The sequence below is a fragment of the Paroedura picta genome, chromosome 2, assembly GCF_049243985.1.
Source record: "Paroedura picta isolate Pp20150507F chromosome 2, Ppicta_v3.0, whole genome shotgun sequence".
Lineage (NCBI taxonomy): Eukaryota > Metazoa > Chordata > Lepidosauria > Squamata > Gekkonidae > Paroedura > Paroedura picta.
The window spans coordinates 106075809-106094631 of NC_135370.1; the positions used below are offsets into that span (position 1 = coordinate 106075809).

At 42.9% G+C, this 18823-nt stretch overlaps 1 protein-coding gene across 1 annotated transcript; it reads right to left on the reverse strand.

The window, feature by feature from the left end:
- Positions 1 to 11245: 11245 nt before the first annotated feature.
- Positions 11246 to 18341, reverse strand: FIBIN (fin bud initiation factor homolog). The gene has a single exon (XM_077321988.1). The coding sequence runs from the start codon at positions 17880 to 17882 to the stop codon at positions 17205 to 17207; it is 678 nt and encodes a 225-aa protein (XP_077178103.1). The 5' UTR covers positions 17883 to 18341; the 3' UTR covers positions 11246 to 17204.
- Positions 18342 to 18823: the final 482 nt, after the last annotated feature.

Consider the following 18823-nt stretch of genomic DNA (forward strand, 5'->3'; position numbering starts at 1 on the left):
GGCTGTGGGTCTAGATTAGTTCAAACGGGTTCTCATGAATTCATGTGTTTTTTACATTAAACGAAATAAAGCCACCTTCATTCTGTATACTGTCCCTTAGACCAGTGGTCCCCAACCTTTTTATCACTGGGGACCACTCAACGCCTTTTACTGAGGTCCGGTGGGGGGGGGTAGTTCTCTACTCTCAACCACTGCCCTAATGCTCTCTGATCGCTATGGTAGTGTTTAAACATCCCTTCAAAATAAGATACAGACACGCCACAACAATGAACATAAGGAACATTTTATTTTCATGGAAATTTTAACTCATGACAATGACAAATCAATGGGAACCCTGAGCTTGTTTCTCTGCAACGGGATAGTCCCATCTGGGACTGATGGGAGACAATGACACCCGAAGTGTGTTGTAAAGGGCCGGGGGGGGGGTGAAGTAAAGGGCCGGAGGTGGTGGGGGGGAGAAGGCGTCCTTCACGGCCCACCTCCAATTAGTCGATGGACCACATGTGGTCCGCAGCCCACAGGTTGGGGATCGCTACCTTAGACTATAGGTATGGCACTGCAATGGGGGAAAATCATAGTTGAAATACATGGATCCTCATGATTTTTGCACTGGCCCATCCCAAGCTCACCAAAAGATCACATCCTCTCTGAATAGCCACAACATACACAACAAAAATCGCAGATCCACACCTTCCTAGCTGCACCATAGGGCAAAAACATGGTTCCGAACCACGGATCCTCAGGGGTTTTGCATATAGTCAAACTCACCTTAAGATCACCTATCAATAGCCACAGCATAAACCACAAAAATTACAGATCCAACCTTAACGGCTACACCATGGAACAAAAACATGATTCCAAAGATCAGATCCTCATGAATCCTCAGGGTTTTTCACTGGACCACCCGAAACTCACCATAAGATTGCCACTTCTCACACCACAAAAATCACAGATCCACACCTTCATGGCCATGCCATGGAGCAAAAACATGGTTCCAAAGCATGGATCCTCCCGAAACCTCAGGGTTTTTGCATCTAGTCCCTTCAAACTCGCTAGTAGGAAAGATCACTAGTAGGAAAGACAATGAAGAAAGGCATAGGAGGAAAATTACAGGAGCCTTGCTGAATTAAGCCATCTTAAAGTGGTCCATCTACTCCAGCATCCTCTCACACAGCAGCCAGCAATTTGCACTGAAGGTCCAAGAAATATAGAATTTCGGGATGTTGTCATTTATAGTCCATGAGACTCATGGAAGATTACACAATGTGAGGTCATGTGGTGAATAGAATGGGACATCCATTAAGCCAGCCAATCCCCAATGTGTCACAGTGAGTCCCATAGTACAGGCCAGCTGTTTTCCTGGTGCAAGGTGTTCTATGAAACTGCAGGGCCAGGTGTGGCTTTTGACAAGGTTTTGGATTGCCTACTGCAAATAGTTTTAGCCCTGCGTTTTTTTTTTAAGAGTCAGTTTGGTTTTGAATCTTACAGTTCATCTGTTGAATCCTTCCTTGAAAGAATCCTCATCTACCATTGTACTTTTGAATAATTTTATTGTTCTTGTTGTTAGGTGCGAAGTCATGTCTAACCTATTGCGACCCCATGGACAATGATCCTCTAAGCCTTCCTGTCCTCTACCATAACCCGGAGTCCATTTAAGTTTGCACCTACTGCTTCAGTGACTCCATCCAGCCACCTCATTCTCTGTCGTCCCCTTCTTCTTTTGCCCTCAATCGCTCCCAGCACTAGGCTCTTCTCCAGGGAGTCCTTCCTTCTCATGAGGTGGCCAAAGTATTTGAGTTTCATCTTCAGGACCTGGCCTTCTAAGGAGCAGTCAGGGCTGATCTCTAGGACTGACCGGTTTGTTTGCCTTGCAGTCCAAGGGACTCGCAAGAGTCTTCTCCAGCACCAGAGTTCAAAAGCCTCAATTCTTTGACGCTCGGCCTTCCTTATGGTCCAACTTTCACAGCCATACATTGCAACTGGGAATACCATAGCCTTGACTAGACACACTTTTGTTGGCAGGGTGATGTCTCTGCTTTTTAGGATGCTGTCTAGATTTGCCATAGCTTTCATCCCGGGAGCAAATGTCTTTTAATTTCTTTGCTGCAGTCCCCATCTGCAGTGATCTTGGAGCCCAGGAAAATAAAATCTGTCACTATCTCCATTTCTTCCCCATCTATTTGCCAGGAATTGAGAGGGCCGGATGCCATGATCTTTGTTTTCTTGATGTTGAGTTTCAAGCTAACTTTTGCACTCTCCTCCTTCACCCGCATCAACAGGCTCTTTAGTTCCTCTTCACTTTCTGCCATAAGAGTGGTATCATCTGCATATCTGAGGTTGTTGATATTTCTCCCTGCAATCTTGATCCCAATTTATGACTCACCTTTCGCATGATGTGCTCCGCATACAAATTAAATAGGCAAGGTGACAGTATACAGCCTTGCCGAACTCCTTTCTCAAATTTGAACCAATCAGTGATTCCATGCTCGGTTCTCACTGTTGCTTTTGACTTACATATAGGATTCTCAAGAGACAAATAAGATGCTCTGGTATTCCCATCTCTTTAGGAACTTGCCATAATGTGTTGTGCTCCACACAATCAAAGGCTTTAGCGTAGTCAATTAAGCAGAAGTAGCTGTTCTTCTGGAACTCCCTAGCTTTCTCCATGATCCAGCGTATGTTGGCAATTTGATCTCTAGTTCCTCTGCCTCTTCGAAATCCTGCCTGTACTTCTGGAAGTTCTTGGTCTACATATTGCTGGAGCCTAGCTTGTAGGATTTTGAGCATAACTTTGCTATCATGAGAAATGAGTGCAGTGGTGCGGTAGTTTGAACATTCTTTGGCATTGCCCTTCTTTGGGATTGGAATGTAAACTGACCTTTTCCAATCCTGTGGCCATTGTTGAGTTTTCTAAGAGGATAAAATTAGGAGCAGATAACTATGTATGCATCTCATAGTTCCTTGACAGAAGAATATGAATTGGTTCTTATATGCTGCTTTTCTCTACCCGAAGGAGTCTCAAAGCAGCTTACAATTGCCTCCCCTTCCTCTCTATCCAACAGGCACCCTGTGATGTAGGTGAAGCTGAGAGCTCTGAGAGAATTGAGACTGACCCAAGGTCACCCAGCTGGCTTGTTTGATGGAATCAATTATGAGCAGAAGTAATAACAAAATATAAAAGGCTGGTTTGTAAATTAGATTTTTACAACCATTTTGACAATCAGAATGAAAAATTAATTGAAACTGAGTTTTGTGACATATGGAAAATTGAATATTTGTTGTTGGCAGCTTTATTCAGTAAGAGACTCCGAGTGCCAAATCATTGCTGTAATCCATGAAAAAATGCCTAATTCTGTTCCATAAATTAAATAAAGTAGTATTTAATTGCTTTTAACATTAACAGTGCTATAACCATTTTTCATCTTTCCTCCCATGGGTTTTTGTTTCTCGTCCAAGTTGTTAGATCAAACATGGTCTTTCCTTCTGTTTTGTGCATAACTGTTAGTTGAAGCTGTGGAAAACAGGCATTCTCAAATTATGTTTCAGTTTGGTCAGGGTGAATCTAACAGCCGTCTTTTAAAATGAAAATTGCATGGTGTAGTGCAGCTGCCCCCAACCCCCCGGTCTGGGGACTGGTACCGGTCTGTAGATCAGTTGGTACCAGGGCATGGCTCCTCGTCCTCCTCCCCGGCTGCTGCCTCGGGGGCTGCCCTGCCACTCTGCTGCCGGCTCATCTTTGGTGCTCTCCGGCGGCCGCCATAGCTGGGGCACCCCCTAGGTGTGGCACTGCGCAGCTGCTGCTGGCAGCGCCCTCCAGTGAGCGGCGGGAAGTCAGGGGCGCCGGCGGGAAAGCAAGTGGAGCAGGGGCTCAGGCGGTGGTGACGACCGTTGGCAAAAGACTACCCCCCCCCCAGGCCTCAGTAAAATTGTCAAGGGTTGATCGGTGACCGGTGATAAAAAGTTTGGGGACCACTGGTGAAGTGTATCCCTTTTGAGTGGAAATATATATGGCTTACACAGATGTAAATATATGCAAAGATAGAAGATCCATTTATATTTTGGTGGACAGAATTCTTGCATTGTTATGTTCTGGGGCTTAAGCCCTCAAAATGGTCTGATCAGTTTATAGAGAAAGTATCTGAGTTATGTATTTTTTTTCTTTCTCTGTGTTATCCTTTGTCCTGATTTTGGATGGTAAGTTTTTTAGGGTAGAGGCCTGTTTTTATTTACTCAGTAAAGTGTCTCACACATTGATCATGTAATAATAATAACATTTTAAATAGCACTGCAAAAACACTGAAAACAAGCTGGTAGTATCACGTCACCTGTCGTATATCTGGCACCTGGGAAACATCTCAGTGAAATGGATACTGACAAGCAGATGTGCAAATATGCTAATTTTAAGGCATCCATCATTTGAACAGTATTATATTAATCTATGACAACATTGTTAGGCACATAAATATTCTTGTCTTTATGCTGCAGACGGGGAGAGGGGTCTGAGGTTTAGAGTGAATACCGTGCCTAAAATCACCCAGTTATGTTAAAGCCTGAGGTGAGATGTGTGATTCCTCACTACATAAATTGATCTGTATTATTGTGGTTCTTACCCTTTGTGTTACTATAAATTACAGGAGAAACAGTGATAATACAGCAAGAGAAAATTTTAAAGCAGTCCTGTCTTAACAAAAGATTTCATTTTGAATGATTAAATGCAGTCTCAAATTTAAAAAAATAGTTTTTGTCAGATGTAAGAATGACATGAGAATGGACACCTGGCAGTTGGTCATATTTTGCAGCTGCTCCTAAAACAGAATGATTTCCCATGCAAGTAATGTATTTGTGTTTTTTTGATTGATGTATCCTATGGAATGTATAATGGGTACTGCATGAAGTCCAAGTAGAAAGGGTTGTCCAACTGAAATAAAACACTCCTTTCTAGGTTACATAAGAACTCAACCAAAGTTAACATTCTTCTGTTTTCTGAATGCTTGTAAAATGGAGTTTTAAAATAGTAATTTCCAAAGTAATTGTAATGAAAATCTGGAACTTGTTTCTTTAGCAACAGATTTCATGTTTTTGTTACTGTCACAATATCATTTTACAGAAAGATGTACACTTAAGTTAATTTATTTATTCCATCTGTTTTCAGGCTTTCCATCATTACAAACCATTTACATGGGAGGATTTTGATTTGTAAGGGTATTTAATACCATACATGCTTTTGACATAGGTCCAAGCTATCTTTGGCTACAAATGTGCCCACAATTATTCATTATATATTTTGATCCTTAGCTTCCTCTAGGTACTTAGTGTACATGGTTTCCCCACTCTTCCGTTTCATCCTTAATGTACATCACCCCAGAAAGTAGATTAGGTTGTGAGTCAGTAATTGGTTAGGCCACCCAGTTACTTTGATCTAAGTAAATCCAAATCAGTGGGCTTACTGGAGTGACTGTTTAGTCACTCCAAGGTCGCCCAGTGAGCTTCTATGGCAGAGTGGAAACTCGAACCCGAGTCATATTCTAGTATAACACTCTAACCACTATACCACTCTGGCTCTCAGTTATCTTCTGGTGTCAGGGTATTTTTGATGAGCGAAGAATTAAACCTCTTTCCCAGGCACTGTAGCCCCAAACCAGATTGGGCTTCTCCACAGCTGTCTTTTCATGTTATGGAACTCCAGCAACACGTAGCTTGGCTGTAAAATGAAGCAATGTTTGAAAAACCATGTGTCTGATTCACTTTTAATACAAGCAAAGCTGCTTTGTGTTTCAAAGAAATAAACTTAGGCCCCAGTTTTCTTCTTCTTTGGCTGGGTGAAGATCAAAGTAAATGAAGCTAAAGAAATAAATTTCTTTTAACATTTGCAGGCACAGTCACATTTTCATGGTTTGAAACACTGCAGACAATTCTGACAGACTCTAAATACAACACTCTTGCTTCATTATTTATAATGATGATAGCCAGTATTTCATTCACACTAATAATACTTTAGTGGCATCTGAAATGGTTCTTTTTTTGAAAGAAATTGTGAAAGCTGGGTGCCTTGGGAAAAGTTAGGGGGAAAGTGACCTTTTAAGGGCATAAAAAAGTTTAGGCTTTCATATAAAAGTCAGCATTAAAATGCTCTATTATGTTAATAAGATTCTGAACACTGGTACCATTTTCTTTCTTGCACACTGAAGGAAATAAAACACATTGTATACTGATTAAATACTCAGAACCTTGTAAGTTATGCTTTTGTAGTGTACATATTTAATAGATGTGGAGGTTGTGATCAGGACCTGGTTGCTTGGTTTAAGTACATGGCCCATCAAACATGGAAATTTTGTGAGTGGAAATAGCTGGTACATATACACACGTGCACACACTCAAAATGCTTTCATTGTAGTTCAGATCATTAACATATTTATGAGCTAATAAAAATTAAGGGAACAATGGTTGGATAGTTGAATGTGGTCTTAGTTTGATTTCCCTTCGCATCTTTCACTAAAATATTTTTGCTTGCCTTTGAATGTATGGCTCCTTCCAGCTCTTACGATTCTATGAATCTTTGATAACAGCTAAACCCTGAGAAAACTGAAGGCTCTTGATACAGCTTTCCCCAAAGAAACAGCTTGTCTCTTAAAGTTCCTAGTATAAAACTTGTGTCTTTTGTGTGTGTTTTAAATATGCAGGTATTTCATGGGAAGGTACCCCTATGAGTATGGGATGTATAAAAGTTACAAGAAAACCATGTGGATATGTTCTTACAGTTTGCATAGACATGAACATGTGATTCATCTGTGAAATGTTGTGGATTTTTGTGGGAACCATCACCAACTTGTGGTATGAGAGATGTGGAACTTTCAGAACCTATCTATGTAATTAGTCTATTAACAGTGTCATCCTTAGCAGATCAGCAAGACTTTCAAGGTATACGCTTCCATCCTCAGATGGACTATCGGAGGCTAATTCTCTGGAAATCTCATTGATCTCTAAAGTGCTACTGTATCCAAATCTAACTGTCCTACTTGACTGGCAAGGCCAAGAGCAGCGGTATATAAATACAAGAACTAAACTTGGATCGGTTGCATACACAGCAGAAGACAGAATCAGGATACAGGATGATCTTGACAGACTGGAAAACTAGGCTAAAATGAATTCCAATAGTGATAAATGTAAAGTTCTGCATTTAGGTAGGAAAATTCAGATGCATCAATATAGGATGGAGGAGACTTGTCTTGGCAGTAGTATGGTTGAAAAGGATCTAGGGGTATTAGTAGACTAAACACGGAACTTGAGTTAGCAATGTGACTTGGTGGGTAAAAAGGCAAATGGGATTTCGAGCTGTATCAAAAATATAGTATCTAGATCATGCAATGTGATGGCACTGCTTTACTCTGCTCTAGTTAAGCCTCACTTGGAGTACAGTGTTCAATTTTGGGCAGCCATGTTGGTCTGAAGTAGCAAAGCAAAAAATGAGTCCAATAGCACCTTTAAGACCAACAAATCTTTATAAATCTTTGTAGGTCTTAAAGGTGCTATTGGACTCAATTTTTGTTAAGAGGTGATATGATAGCCATCTTCAAATACTTGAAGGGCTGTCACATAGAGGTTGGAGCAAAGTTGTTTTCTGTTGTCCCAGAGGGTCAGACCAGAACCAATGAGTTTAAATTAATTCAAAAGAACTTTCAGCTAAACATCCGGAAGAAGTTCTGGACAGAGTGGAACAGGCTTCCTCAGGAGGTGGTGGGTTCTTTGGAAGATTTTAAGCGGAGTCTAGATAGCCATCTGACAGAAATGCTGATTCTGTGAACTTAGGCAGATTGTTAGTAGGTGGGCAGAAGCGACTGTGTCGGTGCATGGCTCTTGTAGTCTTTTCTTTCATGTCCAGGGAAATGCCAATCATCACTTTGGGATCGGGAAGTGAATTTCTTCCAGGCCAAACCGGCCAGGGATTCTGTGGGGTGTTTTTTTTTTGGGGGGGGGGCATAATCTGGGCATGGAATTGAGGTCACTGGGTAGGCAGGTAGCTGTGAATTTCCTGCACTGGACTAAATGACCCTGCAGGTCCCTTCCAACTCATATGTTTCTATGAATCTATTATTCTATTAATTTACTTAACTGTGTCTAGAGCATGATGTATTTCCAGCATGATCTGAATCATGTTTGCATAATTGGTTATTGCACACTCATTGCACTGTAATAGTTATTTGCAAATGGGTTGTTTTGTCTGTATAAGAAAATCCAGTTGCAAATTATTGTTGTAGCTCAACATAAGTACATAAACCAGAGCTATGTAGATACAGCCCAAGGGAAGTTTTTACAAACCATATGGTGAATTCAAGCCAAGATTTCCACATTTTTATAACAAATTTACAAGTTCTATTATAGCTACTAGATGTCTGACATTTAAATAAATGGATACCCATCTCTTAGTTGTGTTTTTCAGTAAGTTTACAGAAGACAGTTGTTTACAGAAGTCTAATTTTTTAAAAAATATGTCATTGCTTTTATACTTAAGGGGAGAAACTCATTCCCAGGAAAATTCAGTGCTTTGTTTTAATGAATCCTGATAACAGTATTATGTTAAAGATCAGGCTGCTTTTGAAGAACAAGGAGGCAAAATACAAATCACTGTATCTTGTATCAGAGGGCTAGCCACAATTATGATTCAGAATCTTGCAAACATGCAGATAGTTCTTAATTTGTGAGAAAAACTAGGGAAATTCCCCATCAAATATACCAGTTACATCTACATATACACAGATATGGCAAAATGCAAGCCACAGGTGCTCAGGCAACATTTTTCATCAGCAGAGGCATCAGAAAAACCCCCCTTTTTAAACAAATGGGTCTAAAATATCACTGTATCAATACTGTATTGTCATGATTGTTTAAGCAGGTTTTCTTAATCTCCTGCTTTCATTACAAAATAAATTTCTAGCCATTTCCCTTAGAGAACTATGCCTGTTCCCTTATTTTCCTATGAGGGAAGAGGCTAGGCTAAGGACTCACTTCATTTTTAAAATAAAAGCTGGTATTCAGAGAACCTGCATGAACTACCATTACAACACCATACTGATATATTGATATTCTGGAGCCTTTAGAAAATCTCGAGCCACTTTTCTTAGGGCGGACTGGTGGGCGGGGTGGTGGTGGTGTAGACTGACAATGATGTCAATCCAAATATTGAAAAATGGACTAGGGGTGGATGGGACAAAGAAAAGTGACAGAAATGTTTTGCAAAAGGGAAAAGGTGATCCAAAGTCAGCCTCCAGAAAGTTCAGAGTAAAGAGGTCTAGGGCAGTGGTCCTCAACCTTTCCGCGATGCGCGGCCCGGCCCTGATTGCGGCCTGGGAAGTTTTTTACTGTGGGGGGGGCGGGGAGAGGGAGCCGCGGCCCGGCGCCATGGCCTTCACGGCCCGGCACCGGGCCGCGGCCCGCAGGTTGGGGACCACTGGTCTAGGGAATAACAAAAAAACTAAAAACTAACAGCACAGAAATGTATGTGGCAATTGGGATAAAACAAAGCAGCATGGCGCCAGAATTGACGGGGAAAAACCATAGGAAAAACCCTGCTGCTGGGGAGAAAGAGGAGTATAAGTGAAGGAAATAAACACATATATGCACATATATGCTAGAAATTTATTTTGTAATGAAAGCAGGAGTTACCTCAGCAAGCCCCCCCCCCTGCATTTTGAGAATTTGTAAAAAGGAGATTTTCCTGCAAGAGGAAGGCCTGGATTCCTCGAAGGGGCTTTCCACATTCATCCAAAATAGCACAATGGTTACTAATTGAAATTGCTACAGTTTTGCCATTATGCACAACGTCGTTGACAATCTGCAACACTCCTGAAACCGATCTGCAAAAAGCGCTTCGTTGTAGCGCTTTCAGGGAAATCCCAAAAAGTGGATTCACCCTCTGGAAAGCGCTACACTCCTGCAACCAATCTGCAACACTAGCGGGAAAGTTCTGTGCGTTACCATTGTTGCGGTTTGTGCAAAGTCCCTCCCCCTGGCCCTCTCCTCTGATCTTCCGGCGAAGCGATCGCCATTTTTTTTTCTCCGAGTGAGCGGAGATCAACGCACCAGCGAGCCTTCGTTTACCCAGCGAGGCTTCCCTGGCTGCAGCCCCTCTGTTTAAAGTCACCAAGCACAAGCCCGTTTGCTGGTTTATTTTCACTTTATTTTCACTTTATTTTCACACTGTTTTCGGCCGAAAATTGCACCCGCGAGGGGGGGGGATTTTTTTTTTTCACTCAGGGGGAGCATGGCAACGATGAAACGGCAGCTCAAACACCACCTGCTAACTGGATGGGTCTCTCCGTTGCAACGAATCAATGCATATTCGTTGCAATGTGTGTGTGTGTTTTTTTTTTTTAAACTTCCTCAAAGGGAAAGGGGCTGTTTGGGAGCATGATAACGGCCGCCCATTGGCTGCTTGACGGCCAGGGGCGGGACACAGCTTAGCAATAGCGCTTCCTGGTTAGCGATTTTTGCAGAGAACGGAACCCGGTGGGAAACGATAGAAACGCAACTGGATTCCACTACAAAGGCAGGTATGGGTTACGCTGATTTCCACTATTTAAAATGGTGATTTTTTGTTCAGCAAACAATTTGCTACATGGATCCCGGTGCGGAATGGCCCTAAATATTGCTTTTATTGTGTAAAAGATGTTGGGAAAGTGCCTAAGGCTCTCCAGAAGTATAATAATACTGAACTTGACATTCAGTTCCATTGAAAGGAATTATTTGCAAATGTAAGTTGCAATCACAGATATAGTCATGTATGAGTAAGTCCCTCATTAAAATATCACTCTGAGCAATGTTACTTAAAAGGAGCCCAGAAATTGGTCTCTTAACTATGAATGGTGCTGGCAGGTTAAGAGTATGACACACACACACACACACACACACACACACACACACACACACACACACACACAATATAACTTGTAATATTTTTCAAGTACAGCTTAGAATCAATAGCATGAATTGTGTTTAAACACACATGGTCATTCACTTAGCTCTACATGTTGTTTAGTTAGATATACATTCCATTGTTCTGAGCTGGAATTGCTTCCAAGAAGATGCATTAAGGACTGACACGTTTGTAAAGCTGACAATAATGGAAGCGAACTGGCTTATTTTAATAGACAGCAAGCTCTTGCCAGGTAGACTTCTCAAATCCTTTCAGTGTTGTCAAAGAAGATAATTTTTCAGGATGCTATGATTAAAAGGAAAAATCATAGGAGGATTTCAACTTTATTATTTATTTATGAAAACAATTTGAAAGTCATTGTCCTGCTCGCAATGTAGTATCTAATATCTGCTTCAATTTATAATTAAATAGAAAATGGTTTGTATTGAACAAGTTTCCTACCACATTCTTTTGCTATTGTCTAGAACAAATCATTTTATGAAACAAAAGCTAGCAAAAGTATAGAAGGAACAGAATTATTGGTATCTTGGAACAAATCATCTCTTTTTACCATTTAGCCTGCAATCCTGGGCATTCTTAAAGGGTCACTATTAAGACTGAGGTCCTTGAGGAAATTCTATTCAAATTCCTTCTTGGCATAGTCTCAAAAAAGATGCAAGATTGCAGAGTTAAGCTGCTTCAGTCACATCAGAAGAAGAACAGTTGGTTCTTATATGCCGCTTTCCCCTACCCGAAGAACGCTCAAAACGGCTTACGGTTGCCTTCCCTTTCCTCTCCCCACAACAGACACCCTGTGGGGTGGGTGAGGCTGAGAGAACCCTGATATCACTGCTCGGTCAGAACAGTTTTCAGTGCCGTGGTGAGCCCAAGGTCACCCAGCTGGAGCGCAGAATCGAACCTGGCATGCCAGATTAAAAGTCTGCACTCCTAACCACTACACCAAACTGCCTCTCAATTAAATGCAGCATTGCAGTTCAAATAGTTTTCTAAATGTGTCAGACATATGAGCTGTAAACATTCACCAGTGATTTTTTTTTGTCCAATATTTTGGGTCTGAAAAGTATGCATAGGATTGCGGCCCATGCCAGTTAACTGTGCTGACTGAAGTGCGAATATGGGGATACATGTTAAAACATCCCAATAAAGAGTCCAAAATGGTAAATATACACCATCTGCAATTAAAGATAGACAATAGAATACAAAACCATTCTTACATATTGAATACTTAATACCTCTAGATTTCAACATCATATGTATGTACTGCATACAACTTACAATATGTATTTTAAGAATTCATAAATCAGAAAGTCAATTTAATAAATACCATATTGGAAAGCAAAGTCATGGGTCCCTGATAGAAAGTGACTATATCATGGATTCTCTGTGTTGTATCTTTTGGAAGATCTGGTAACATTTCCTAAACATCCTATGCACTCATGGACAATGGTCAACAGTGTGTATATGATGCTATCAGTGGGAATATACTTTTAATTTGATAAGGAACTAAAGGCTTTGCAGAGATTATGGTGATGTTTACCAAGCAAAGTGTAATTAATCACTGTGATAAGCTCTACTTTATAATACTAGACCATAGCAAATTTGAAACACTTTTCATGGAAGGAGAGCTGTCCCATATTGGATAACTTTTGTGAGAAAATTTACATACAAGGTGGTTGCAAATCTCCAGTCTGAAAGTACATGTCAAGAGGTCAGTTACATATTTCAGCCAGGCCAATTTACTTACTTGGGGGGGGGGGGGATAAAGAGATAGTTGTAAAACATCAGCCAGACTTCTGTACTCTTTCAAGCAATTTTAGCATGTTTCAGAATCACAAGACATAGAATCAAGCAAGTTCTGATATATGGAAATACAAAATGGCTTGTTGTATTAATGGTTCAGTTGACTTTTTAAAAGCCTTAATACCTGAACCTGTTATATTGCACTTTCAAAAGAATTAAAGAATGGGCTATAATACAAAAGAATGGGCTATAATACAATCCTACCAGGGTACCAGTACGAAGTGGGAAGTACTAGGGAGTGGATGGAAGAAACTGGAATGAACCAGTTTCTTGGATTAAACTCATTTGGGAATGAAGGGTGCTAGCTGGAAGCTTTAGCTTTGTTGTGAGGAGTTGTGAGGATGGGGCATGAAAATTTTCAGAAAGGTGAAAAGTGTATGCAAAGTGAGAAAGAATTGCCATGAAATATGCAGTATATTCTATGGACTTTCAGAAGATGAACAGTCTAAGGTATCTAGTCAGATTTTTTTTCTTAATTTGAAGGAGTATATTTTATATTCCACATAAAAACAGTTCTTTGACATTTAATGCACGTATCTAATTCCAAAGACCTGCAGCTCTGCAGAATTAGAAGAAAGGCTTGAGCTGACAGCACCAGTGCACACACTAATAAAAGGGAAGAGCTGATATTACTGGAAAGCAGCACTGATAGTGATAAGTGATGATGAAGACAGAAAGGGGAGAGGTTTGTAAGTATGTAAATCTGGGGAAAGTTACTCCAATATTACTCTTGGGAACTCCCCCCCCTCTTTTTTGTTCAAGTAGCTACAGGCCAAAATAGGGAGACAGGACATCAGACCATTCCAAGGAAGTGGATGTTCTGCTTCTCCCGTGGATGCTTTCTTTGCCAGCCTTTTCTTCCAAGTTTCTGAGCCTCCACTCTGCTGACCCTAGGTTACCCACCAAGACCACTGAAAGTTTGACCTATCTGAATCTCACTTTTTACCCTGACATAAATATCTAACAATCCTGGAGCCAGGCAATAAACAACAGTTCTATGACTTTATCTAATAGGTGGTGCAACACATACCGCTATATCCTGGTCCTAAAAGTTCCCTGGAGTCTCTTGCTTCCCTTTATCAAAGATCGCAAAACCAGCTATCCTAATAGGGTAGAATAGCTGCAATGTTCCTGCTTTATTTCTAGCCCTTATTTTTAGGCACTGGAACACTGACAGTCCATGTAATGACACAAATGTTATTTGAGAGTTCTTTAGGCTGCTATTATTAGATAGGTCCAGCTCCAACAGAATTACACTGTGGCCAACACAGCTATGAAGCATCCCCTTAATTTTCAGATCCAGACCTGGCAATGCTAGCTTTAAGAATGTGGCTGACTCCAGTGCTGGCAGTTCAGTGGGGATAGTTCCCACATGGCAGGAGTTAAATCTGGGAGACAGCCAAGCTAGGCTCAACAGTAGCTTCCAACTACTCTAAATCCCTCTGCAGCCTTTAAAAATCATTCTTTCAGAAAGAGGAGGGAAAGGGAGGGATGGAGGATTTGGTTCAAATCTGACAGTTTTTATGAGAGGCCTTATAGTTGCAAGTAACTTCTTAACTTAAAAAAGCCTCAGTTTTTTTTAAGCCCATAATAGAAATGGATCCCCTGATATTCTCTGAGTAATTTTAAAGCCAGCTTCCACACCAGGGTCATTTCCCGTGATAGTTGATCGCTAACATGATTCTTGCAACAGAGATTCCACACAGTCCAGGGTAATCCATTTTCTCTCAACTGTTAAAAGTGGTTTCTCTTTCATATCGAGCTGAATTCCCCACACACAAAGTGTTCTCATAGAACCCTCATATTTTCCACCCACCTTGTTTAATTTTTTTTATTTTGAGGAACATGGGTAACACTGCCTAAAAAGAATACAATTTCTATTTTTAAAAGGTTTTAAAAACTCCATGTATTTTAAGACATTGCTGACAATTCCCTCCCCACTTCCTAAAATGTAGGCTGATTGGTGAATTTTTGTTAAAAAACAATAACACAAGCATGAACAACACTAGAGAGGAATAATGTAATGCCCTTATAAACTTAAGAACCATCCAAAACAAAACAAAACCCTTCCTCCTTCAACAATCCCCTCCTCTCTGCCTAAAAGGCTAGATTCTCTTGTTAACTCTTGTTGGGGGATCAACAACAGATGAGCAGAGTAACTAAATTGTACTGCACTGAAGTCCTTCAATAAGTTGTTTCCCTTTCAGACACAACAAGAAACTGCTCCTGCTGCATGGCGACTTTCCCAGGGAACATAATTTTTATAGGTTTAAAATAAAGCAGTGTTTGTTTGTTCTTTGCCATGGAAGGGGAGCATGCTGTTAATGTTCAGTGGACAAACAGAATGACATCTTGTGGGAAGTAGAAAAAATGCACCAGTTGGGTGACTGAAACATGGGAAATACTTGGTATGGATGCAGCCATGATTGTCTGTTTTACATGTATTAGGTGTGCTAATGCTATATACATTATTACATTTTGTGATGATACTGGGGCATCTTTGATGCACATTCATGGAGGTTCCACAGCTCTTAGGTAGGGAAGGAATAGAAAACAATGTTCAAAAACTGCAGGCAAATCACTCTGTTGGCCTCAGTTAATCATTTCCTTGGAGACTGAAAAAAATAATGCACTGCTCACAAACCAGCATAGAGTAAAATGAATGGGATAATGTTGCTGGACTGTGACCAGTAGGGCTGCTAAATCTCTTGAATGAGGAAAGTGCTACATATATTATTACTAGCTTCAAAGCCCGTTCTTAAGAATGGGCCTTGAAAGGGCCACCTCCTGTGGCTGCTGGCCAGGCAGCTTAAGGTGGCTTTGGGCTGCAGCCAGATCAAGTGGAGCAGGCGGGGGCTGGGCAGCTCGTTAGCAGGGCTGGGACAGAGCTCCTTAGCAGGCAGTCAGCAGGCCCTCGTCGGAAGGCCCAGCATAGCAGGCCAAGAAGCCCTCGTTAGCAAGCTCTCCACCACGACCCTTTGCCCAGGGCCTTCTCCCCTTACCTGCTGCTGGCTCCAGGCACTGAGGCGTCTGAGAACAAAGAGGATAGAGGCTAGGGACGGAGGGTGGGAGCTGCAGGGGCAGGGCCAATCAGGGCAAAGCTAGCTACACCCTGATTGGCCCTATTCTAACTTGGATAGCCGGACACGTCCCACCCCCTAGGCTGTTTCACAAATATATAGAGGAACAATAATGGATAACGATATTAACACAATAAATAAAACTTTCAGTTGGCTACAATTGGGCTACACATAGCTAGGGAAATAAGCAATCTTAAAAATCTGCTGACAAATCATTAATTCCAGTTTAATACCTCTGCCTGGAACAGGAACATCAAATTTTTTGCTTCCTGGTCTCTTTATGGGAGATGAACACCCCCCCCCCCCCAAAGTTTCACTATGCTTGTTCTTCATGGGCCTGTGAAGCCTTTAACAACGGGTAGAAATCCAGCAAGTGAAGCTTTGGCTGGCACAATGACACAGCAGTAACAATTGAATTCCTGTTTGTCAGAAAGTTGGCAGGCATAGGGGCAGAGAGCATTGTGGTCCTACTTATGCCTGGCATTAGTGGCACCCATCATGATGATTAAAAATATACTCAAGTAAATAATTTGGTTTCTTTTAATAATTCTGATACATCTGTGCCCAGAGGACTTCCAACTAGGAATGCCAGTCCCTAGTGGGACCTGGGGATGCCCTGGAATTATAGCTCATCTCCAGGTGCCACAGATCAATTCCCTGAAGAAAATAGCTGCTTGGGATGGAAGACTCTGTAGTATTATATTCCACTGTCCTTCCCTGGCTGAAAACCCACCCACTCCCAGCTCCACCCTCAGATATTTCCCAAACCAGAACAGGCAACCTAACTTCCAAGCATGATCAAGGCTGTAGAGGGCTGAGAATGAATGATTATATTACTGACAATAAAGAATTTCTAATAGTAACAATGGCAATAAAGGAAGTTGCAACATTAACAGTGTAATCCTATGCACAGCGACACTGGCTAAAATTCAGACATAAATGGGTGTAGACTGAAGGAACTCTGCATAAGATTGCAACTGTAGGTGTATGAGCCAAATCCAATGATTAAAAAGCTTTCGTTAGATTGATGCCCGTGATTCATCTGCTAAAGTTTCTTTTAAAATGAACTATTTGTATAGTATTTCTATATTCAAGAGAGGCCAGTGCCATCTTAAAAGAAGCATTACTCCTCTTACACAGGAGGAGATGCCTCTTCTGAGATGGCGCTTGCGGTGACGCACGAATGCATCACTTAAAAAACATAAGAAGAAAAACAATCTCTCCCCCCCCCCCAAAAAAAAAGGATGACTGAAGTTTATGGCCGCTTATCCAAACGAAATTCCCGGCGTCTAGCAGCTGCGTGACTGATAACAGGGAGGCCAGTGGGGAGACGCGCCGCTTGCCAGCCCCGCCGCCAGGCGCGCACAGCGGGGCTCCACGTGGCGGGGCGGCGCTCAGCCCTTCAGGTACTCAGTCTTGAGGCGGCTGAGGCGCGTGCCGTGGCTGCGGACGGTGAGCGCGAGCAGCTCGTACTTGTCCCGGAGGCCCGCCGAGACGGCCAGGGTCTCCTTGAGGAGGGCGCGCGTATGCACCAGCATGCCCAGGAAGTCGTCGTTGAGGCGGCTCTCCTCGCGGCTCTCGTGCTCCTGCCCTTGCCGGAACTTGTTCTCCAGCTCGCCCAGCGACTTGTCCGAGTTGGCGTAGGCGTCGCCGATCTGCGAGGACTCCCGGCGCAGGTACTTGCCGTAGCTCTCCTCGCCGTCCAGGTCGTAGGAGATGCTCTTGCGGATGCCTTCCAAAACCCGCGCCGCGTCCTCCACCTGCCGGCCCAGGATGGTGAACTCCTCCCGCAGGGTCAGGCTGGGCGCCGCCGCCGCCGCCGCCGCCTGGTAGTTCAGCTGCTGTTGCTGCTGCTGCGCCTCCCCGCCCGCCGAGCAGCGCAACCGGTCGCTCACTCGGAAGAGCAGCTGGCACTTCTCCGGGTCGTCGTTCTCCTCGTAGTCCCCGTCAGGCACGAAGTAATGGTGCAGCGTCCCGTTGGACATCTCCGGGTACAACGGCCCGTCGAAATAGCCGCGGCTCAGGCTGGCCAAGCAGCTCAGCAGCCACACCGCGCTCAGCCTGAGCGGCATCCCGACGGCGGCTTCCCGGGCGCAGCGCAGAGGCAGATGAGTCGGAGAGGAGCCTCTTGCTCCGCTCCCCCCTTCCCCCCCCCTCCTGAAGGCGGCGGATCAAGCTGTCTGGCAGGAGGGTCGCTTCACGCGGGTTTTCATTGGGGCCGGTTGGGACGCCCTCCCAGGCTCCCTGGAACTAAGAGCCCCATTCTCTTGACAGACCGCTCTGGCACCGGCTCACTCCGTCTTTTGCTGAGGAACGAAGAGGGAGTTGCTTCTGATCTATTGCTCTGCGGCTTCCCCCAGCCACCTCCAACACTCCCCCCCCCCTCCACTCTCTCCCAAGCTATTGAAATTTACAAGCAAAACGAGGGAGACAGCAAGAGCCAGCCTCTAGGTTTTCGCTGGATTAACTGAAGCTGCTGTAGCCGCTTCATACTAACCCCCCCCCACACACACACACACTACATCTGGATTGGTGGTATTGCCGGAGCTTGGTTTTTGGCCCTCAGATTGTGCTGGCTTGCTCTCCGTTCTCAAATTACACCACTGGTCCCATCACTTATGCAAAAGTCCAAATACCAAGTTTGGAAAGAAGGCTTACATCCACACAATGTCATTATTAAAGCTACAGTATCATCTCTTTGGGACTATGCAGTTTCACAAAGTCAGGTGTGTGTGTGGAGAAATCTCCAAAACTGGGATTTATAGGAAAAGGGGGTGGGGGTGGGGAAATCCCAGCAGATTGTTGAGCAAGGCAAAATTCTTGCCATGCTTCTTCAGTCTGGAAAGAAATGTCCACATTATTTCCTGAAGAAGTTCCAAGGGACCCCAGTAAATATATTTTGAAGGCAGACATCTGCTGAAGCAGCAGGATTTGTTATGTGCACGGCGGTTTAAAATTGGGAAATTGTCTCATCAATTAGTTTTCTTCTTTTTCTTTAAAAATGGTTTAAAAA